Source organism: Mastacembelus armatus, chromosome 6 (genome assembly GCF_900324485.2).
Source record: "Mastacembelus armatus chromosome 6, fMasArm1.2, whole genome shotgun sequence".
Taxonomy (NCBI): Eukaryota; Metazoa; Chordata; class Actinopteri; order Synbranchiformes; family Mastacembelidae; genus Mastacembelus; species Mastacembelus armatus.
Window position 1 is genome coordinate 13,876,881 of NC_046638.1, and position 8,612 is coordinate 13,885,492.

At 39.3% G+C, this 8,612-nt stretch overlaps 1 protein-coding gene across 1 annotated transcript; it reads right to left on the minus strand.

Annotated features, from left to right (window-relative positions):
* Window positions 1-463: 463 nt before the first annotated feature.
* chmp1a (charged multivesicular body protein 1A) lies at window positions 464-6,491 on the minus strand. Its single transcript, XM_026312202.1, has 7 exons — window positions 6,358-6,491; window positions 5,240-5,259; window positions 5,058-5,135; window positions 3,456-3,602; window positions 3,130-3,258; window positions 2,751-2,944; window positions 464-2,189 (listed from the first exon to the last, which is right to left on the minus strand). The coding sequence occupies exons 1-7, from the start codon at window positions 6,362-6,364 to the stop codon at window positions 2,168-2,170; spliced, it is 597 nt and encodes a 198-aa protein (XP_026167987.1). The 5' UTR covers window positions 6,365-6,491; the 3' UTR covers window positions 464-2,167.
* Window positions 6,492-8,612: the final 2,121 nt, after the last annotated feature.

Consider the following 8,612-nt stretch of genomic DNA (forward strand, 5'->3'; position numbering starts at 1 on the left):
TATTGTGGTTTTCATTCAGTCCTGAGAGATAATTAGGATGACTAATTAAAGATCATTGACAACCACAAGAATCTGTACTAAAATTTCTGCTATTCCAAACTGCTCTTCAGGTTGTTAAATGACCGCCATATTCTCAAAATGAATACTGCACCTAATGTTGTTTCTAGCTTTTTGCTTATTTATGTTTAGTATTTTGTGATGGAGAGTTTAATTTGACATTAAAGTACTTTGAATTAAATAACAAGCTCAGCTATGATTTTAAGACAGCCATAGCAATAAGGTTTCAGGAATCAGGAACACTAACCAACTGTAGGAATTAGAAAATTTTAATAAATTAATGTTTGTATGCTCAGGAAGGTTGACTTTGCAGCCAACAGCACACTTTTGGTGCAATGTATTGTATCTGAAATTTGACATGAAATGTCAAACTGCTGTATATGCTGAAGTCAAATGAAAGACTGCATCAGAGGGCAAGGTTTTATTTTCACAAGATAAATATACAAAACCAAAACGCAGCAAAGACTGCACAATTCAGGGTAAAAATAAATTCTCGGTGTTAAAATGGACAACATAATCCTTAGGGTGAAGCTGCTCCGTTATAGGTGGAGTCTGACGGCCACCTCACTGACAATGTGTAAAGGGGGAAGCATCAAAACCAGTCAACAAGCAATGCGATGCGGTTATGTCAAAAAAACAAAAAAAACAAAAAAAACAGAAAAAAAGGAAGCAGTCTTCTGTTAACTATACGTTTTATCTTGTTTTTAATGTCGCCTGCTCTTGATGCACACCACCTTCCAGCATTATCTCCTGTACATGAGTTTGTCAAGCAGATGTGTGGTTTACAAGGCAATCTAGGAATAGCAACTGATTCCTGTCAACTTACAAAACCATCCAGCATGTACATCCCTGCTCTGGATGGAGGTTTTCTCCTGAAACTGAAAATGAGCTAGATGGGGGGACCATGAGGTTATTTTGAGACAAAGAAACTTCCACAGTTATCTAAATGAGGTTTCAATGTTGCTATAAGGGTGCACGGGGGGACTTTCAAAACCTTAAATAAACCCCCGAAAACCAGAAAGACATCAGGTGACATCAAACTAGACTTCTAAGTATAATAAATGTGCACCTATGACAGCAACCAGAGCCCACAGTCTTTACGATCAGTGCTGCAGTGCAATTGGCTAGAATAGCACAAAAACATCTCAGGTCTGACTGGCAGTAAGGGGAACATAAAGTTCTTTGTTCTGACTGACGTCTGCTGAGGTTCAGTTCTCTGTGCTCGCTCCTTCAGGCACTGGTCGGGGAGCACCTATGCAAGGGCCTACATCCCAAATAAGGCATTCAAAAGCAAAAAGTGAATAAAGGCAGGAGAAATAATCAACAACAAATCTCATCAACAAACTAAACAGAATTCTGTTTGACTCTGAAAAACAAAAGGTGGGAAGATTGTCTTTGATTATGTACAGTCTGAATGATGACAAGAAGCTGTTACTTGGATAAACTTGACAAGAAAAGGCGACTATGTATGTTAGTGTTAACCTCTCACCATTTTCAATTAAAACACACTATCTTATAGAGCAAAAAACTGTAAAACACCAAAGTGCAAGAACAGATTTTACACACATTAAATCTATGTCTCCTTACCCCCATCCATTTTAATTATTTCTGACAGACAGAGTCCAAAAAAAAAAAAAAAACTAAAGACATGTAAACACCCCACACCTTATGACAGCCAGGGACACCCAAGTTACATATAATCAACCTGCTTGCTAAAACTCTTCATTGTCAATATTACATAATTTGTAAAATGTTTTTTCTTTTTGTATAAAGCATACATCCAAGTGATTTGGGAAACAGAGGTTGTGGTGATGCTTAGGGAGAGATAAAAAAAGGAGTGGGGAAAGGAACAGAGAAAGGAAAAATTAGATCCAGTGGGAAATTTGAACAGGTGTAGAGATGAAGGAAATGGAAAGGTGAACCACAGAGAAATTCATGCCTTCTCAAGTGGTATTTGGAGCTGCTCTGTGTGTGTATTTATAGAGCAGGGGTATGTAATCAATAGCCTCATTAAGTCCTCCCAGTAGAACAGTTCAATAGAAACACACACAATCTCCGTCATCTACGTCTCTGCGCAGCCATACACCTTGTCACCTCTCCCGGAGCAGCCTTAGTTCCGTAGAGCAGCCAACCTGGAACATGTGGAAAATGTGGAGCAGTTTCAATGTTTGGAGATTTCAAGAAATGAGATACAAGCCTTAAAGGTGCAATGAACTGTCACTTTTGTACACTAACACAGTTTAGAGAGGAATAATGACATGGTATAGATTTGGATTATTGCAGGAATTGGTTGACACTATGCACATGTTTTCTTTGACTATGTATACTGTCAACTTCCAGAGATTTAACTACATAGTTTAGACAGCTATGCCTTCAGTATCTCTAGTAGTATTTGGCCATATTAGCTTATTGCTCATACATAGGTCCCTGCATAAATGCTGATTGATATGAAAGTGGAAACTACAGTAGTGCAGAAATCCCAGAGTTAAATATGAGATTATTTAGAAACAGTGTCTCCTTTACACAGTTAGTCCATCAAAGAGCCTGTTGGCAGAGCATGAAAAGAGTTTTACCACATGAAGAATGGGAAGAGTCAGTGTCTTGCTAAAGGAAACACAAGGCAGGCACACAGGTGTTGCTTCTGGCCTGTAATCCTGTCCTGTCTAATACCAGGTGCAGATGCTGGTCCTTACCGTCGGGATAGTTGGTCCTCCCTCTCTTGGCTCCGTGAACTCTCTGCACCCACCGAGGTGGCTCCTGCTGGCAGCTGGCTGAGCTGGTCCATCACCTCCAAGCCACTCTCCTCTGCTATTTGGTGGATCAGATCATCCACCTGCTCCTGAGGTGTGGTCAGTGTCATTGCTGAGCTCATGGAGTCCTCCATCACCTGGGGTCAGAAAGACAATGAAGCAAAGCTCAGGCTGGATTGTAAGAGACTTGTCAAGTCCACCCTAATCCCACAATGGAATATCTAGCCATGAAAATTTTAAAGAATGCCCAACACTTCACCAAAATACTGTATGAAAACACAAATAATAAAGGTACAAAAGCACATAGCCAGCAGACACTTACTGAGGTGTGTACATCAAGGTTCTGTACTTGACTTTCAAACTTATCCATGACGGCAGAAACCTTCTGAAGGTCCATGGAGTTCAGAGCTTTGTCCAGGGCCTTGGTGACCTGGGCCATGTTTTTGGTCACCTGGTGGATAAAAACATGACACATTTGAAGTGTCTCATTCTGGACAAAAAAACTGCTTCCTTTTGTCCCAAAGCTTATCAAAACAGAAGGAATGTGATGTAGTACTATGACACTAGTTATTTTACAATTAAGTTTGCAGTTTGAATGTATGGAAAAAGTTAATATACTGTATAGCAGCATGTATTACAGTAACTTACCCCCTTCATGGTGACGGCAGTCTGGACTTTAGAGGCCACTGCATCCACTCGTGATGCCATGCGCAGCCAATTAAGACCTTCATTCTTCTTTCGGATGGCATTTTCTCCATAAACTCTGGCACATTCCACATTTTTCTGTTGCAATGCCTGGTGATGGAGCCAGTCACACTGTTAACACTCATAATCCTGCATCTGCAATTTACGTATAACTCATTTATTATAATTTTCCATGTGTCTGTACACAAACAGCAGCAACAGGGAAGATGATTTTCCTCCCTCCTAATTTAAATGCATGTAAGCTTTCAAACTGAGACGACTGTAGTGACTCAACAGGCACATTTCTCTGGCCAGTGGAATAAAAACAGATCAGCTATGTTATATCACCACTGTTCCATGAGAGAAGTCATCTTGACATCTCTTCTGTAAACTCAAAACCAAACATGCATTTCAAAAAGAAACAAAATGGCCAATGACCAAACAGCAGAAACATTTACTTCTATAAACAATTTAAGGAAACCATGACACATCAATTTCATAAACCAACCAAGGTAATATTTGTTCAATACTAAAGTTGTACTGCCACCTGCTGGATACTGTCATCTGATCAGTAGAGTGTCAAGAGATAATGCAAAAGAAGCTCCAGTTAGTGTGTAAAGAGATATACAAAACTTGATGTTTATATTGATGTGTATATATTGTTTAACATTCAGCTGGTTACAAACAGAACAGAGGAAAGGTTTTTATTTTCCTCCTTCACTTCAAAAAGGCTCCTAGGTTGTTTCACTCCACTGAAATTTCTGGGCTGTCCTTTCATATTCCCACACCAACATCGGGGTTTTTCTTGCAAAATGTGCTGTAATATGTCTGTGGAGATTCTCAGTCGTCCAGGTGAAGTTATCTAGAGGTTGTGTCATGGCAACTGATTAGGCTACTCATCCGTTTTGACCTATAAACTAGAGGTCCAAGTTGCCATGACTCAACCTCTAGAATCCTCTGAAATGTAATGTTATCGGAGCTTTTAAGAAAGAAAAACACTCTACTGATGACGTCACCAGAGCTTCAATCCAATAATCCAATAAATATCACATCACACTGCAACTCATATGAAATGTTACGCAAAGTGTCTTTTTGGGCAACATATGCTATGATTATGATTTAACTACTACTTTACTGCCACACTTTTCACAGAAACTACCACTACTTTTTAATGAAATACTTTTCCACTACTTTTTAATGAAATACTTTTAAACAAAAGTACTATAGATTAAATTATAAAACACAGGCTTCTTTGATTTTTATTACAAACATGCAGTAGACTAAATGTGTTAAACTGTGCAAGGTGTTATAGTGCTCCAGCTGCTGTAAGTTAAAACCATCAAATGTCAGAGGGCTTGGGGGTGTTTGAAGCTCTAAGTTTCATAGGCTTCATCTGGGCATCACTTCATGTCACAACAGAGATGCAGGTGGGAAATGACAATGGGAGGAAGAGGGAAACATGCAACCACAACAAATGCACATAAAACAAAAACGGAAGAGGATATTAAGATCGCGGTTTATTGTGTGCCTCTTAACCAACCAGTCAGCTTGGCCCAATTTGCTTACCTTCTTCACCTTAGCCTTCTCCTTTTCAGATTCCTTCTCTGCCTTCTTAGCTAGTCTCTCAAGTTGCTTTGAGGTAAACTGTAAACATAAAAAAGAGAAAGAGATGCATAAAATTAATAAATGATTCACTTTTTCAAGATATGTGAAGCTAATACTGAGTACACGTTTTCACAGCTACATACCTTTAGCTGGAATAGTGTTTCTGTGGAGCGACAGTGAGAAACAGAGTTAGGATTATGGGATATATTAATGCAAACTCTACATTATGTGTCTGGAGACAATGTCTTGTCATTCTCTGACACTGGTGGCAAATAGATAAGTCTTTCTGGTCTGAATCAGCTTTGCTTCAAGATGACTACATTGTCTGTGGCATCATGTTAAAGATGGAGTGAAGTAAGGAGCTGTGTAGAGGCACTATTCACAATACACAGACGATGGATGTTTCAGCAGCAGCTGGAAAAAAAACTTGAACTAGTTATTACATTATCTAACCAATCAACTTCTTCATGTCTGTGCCCAGCCCTGATACAAACCATTACCTCCTGGGAAAAATGACGTAAGCCATAAAAGTACTATATTTACAGCCCTATGGGTCCCTAATGATTTTGTGGAAGCATCACACTAGTCCTTTGTGCCCAAAAAACTGCACAAGCATGATCCAAATACTATAAATACAAACAAATACTCAGCTAATGATACAGCCATAAAATTATGAAGGGGAATTGCTGTTAGATACAAACCAATAACTTATATCATTAAAAAAAAACTATGCATGGAAGGCAATAAATTGACGTTGGAATAAAAATATATTTCCCCCTGGTGCTCAAGTTTGGTTGTAAACCTAAGAAATGTGTTTGATCACATTTTCAATAGTTACATTGTTAAGTTAGTGGAATGTGCTACGAAAAGATCCAACAGATGAACAGCACAGGACAGATGGACAGATGAACAGATGAACAGCACAGGACAGATGGACAGATGAACAGATGAACAGCACAGGACAGATGGACAGATGAATAACGTTAGTATAGGACAGATGAACAGATGAATAACGTTAGTATAGGACAGATGAACAGATGAATAACGTTAGTATAGGACAGATGAACAGTCAGCAGGACAGCTACACTTGGACCGGACAAACGAATGAAGTGAAAACAGGACATCCTAGAGCTAATAGCTAACAGCTAAAACGCTAAAATTAGCTTTGTGTGACTAGGTGGCAGAGATACACATAGAGACACAGTCTATTGACAGGGACCGTAAAAACACGACATACATCAGCTGGTAAAACACGACATACCATCCATGTCAAGACGAATATGACTCCAGATAATCTCAGGAAAATTAAGTTTCAATCCCCAACAGGTCAATTTTGTTTTGTTTTGATCTAAACGTCTATGACGCCGCACTTCCTGGTGGAAGAATGGTCACGTGAGCAGAAGACTTTTTCTTCCTCATCTGTTTGATTTTTCCTGGTCCAACGTGATAGCGCCATCTACTACACATTCATTTCATCATGATCCACGAATCTAAATTGATACCACATAGATCACTGAATATTGCAAACATCATTATTTCAGAGTACTAACTTACCTGCTTTACTAACCCACAGAGTGCATGTGTTGAAAGTGAGCCCAGGTTACAGGCAGGTGTTCTGAGGAGGACAGGTAGCGTTACAAACTGCACTTATGTGGTCCAAGGCCAGGGGCCCTGAACCCAGCCAGTCAAGCTGTCCCTGTGAGTTTGGGCCAGCATCAAAATTATAGTTAAAATAAAAATAATAAACTAAAACACACCAGAACACCTCTTGTTGTGTGGGACAGGCTTCAAACACTAGGTTGTTTTTATGCCCATAGACAGTTTTTTTCTGCAGAAGTGCTGACATCTGGGAGAATAATACAGCTGTATACCACATCATGTATAGCAGGGGTCTCCAACCCTAGTCCTTCAGCGCTACTGTCCTGCAGGTTTTCCAGGTATCAGTGCCCTTCCAGTTTCTGACTGGCTGAACACACCTGAAAGTGTATTATGGTATGAGCAAGTTGCTGTGTGTGTGTGTGTGTGTGTGTGTGTGTGTGTGTGTGTGTGTGTGCTTCCTTCAGGATGAGCTGCTGTCAGAGCTGGAGAGGCTGGAGAAGAACCTGGATGAGAGCCTCTGTGAGGAGGACCAAAGTGAGGAGAGGGCGTCTTATTGCAAAGAGTTGTCCACTGTTTCACCTTCTTATCCTGGCAAGAACCATCTGAAGGTACAAGCACTGGCTGAGTAACATACAGTTTAAGAAGTGTAGGGCTTTCACATTGTGTTGTGACTTGTTTGTGTGTGTGTGTGTTTTTTTTTTTGTTTCAAACTGTTTACATGTTACAGAAATAAACAATTACATAACAGTGTCCAGTGGGAGACTGATTTGTACACATATAATTTAAATAGTCAAACTACAAGTTGAAGAAGCATCCAGGTAATTTGCAGGTGTAATGCTTGTGTGATTTGTTTGATCGTTTTGAATCTTGGCATCAGACTGAACACAGAGAACATTAGCTGAAATAAAACTTTTTAAGCCTAGTTTATGAGAAGATGCATATTTTCAAACTGCGCCTGGACAGTCAATTCAGCCATCACTGCATGTGGTGTGTAGCATCAATCAACCACTAACGACTAAATGTTGCCACACAATCCTTTAGGTTCCCAGTATTTTCTCAGCTGTATCAGTATCAGGTATAGCATGAAAAAGTAAATGGAACCTGTAATATATAGTGTTAGAGCTTTAACAAACTTGCCATTGTTGGAAATTTGATTACCCTGTGTTAGCAACTGTAATGTTAAAAATACACCTGATTGAATCTGCTAATGAAACAGTATTTTTTTTTGTTACAAACGACATAGCAATTACATGTAAGTAACAAGCATTTTATGTTTGTGTCTGTGTTTGATACATCCTAATGAAGTATCAACCAACACATCACAAAAGCCAGTCTGCTAGAAATTATGAAACCATACTAAGACAGCATTTAAGCCAGAATTTGCACCAATCAATTCAAGGAGACTACAGCATCAATATATTATCACCAGGAATAAAATCCTTTAGCCTTAACAGGTCTCCACAAATGGTACAAATTACAGATGGTCATGCTAACAATGAAATGATCATTTTAAAGTGAAAGTGTGAGTTTTTAATTTTCACAAACACAAAAACAAAATCATATTAACAAGACAGTCTATCTATTCATCCATCTGTCCGTCCGTCCGTCCGTCCGTCTGTCTGTCATATATGTTTTTTAAATAATAAAACAAGAGTTTACACTAGTATTACATCTTTCCCTATTTGCTCTTTAAACCCAGTATCTCTACTGTGTTACTGCAGAGGATTAGTGTCTGTCACCCATGCTGAGCAGGTGACGGAGACAGGGAGAGGGGGTGGCAGAGAACAGTAGAGAAAGATTAGCAAAGGCAGCAGCCTCAGACACACCACATGAACTCAAATGCAGACTGTAAACGGGCTATAGCATGGACTGAACAAAAACACGAGCACCATGAATATGGACATGTATGAAGTGTGC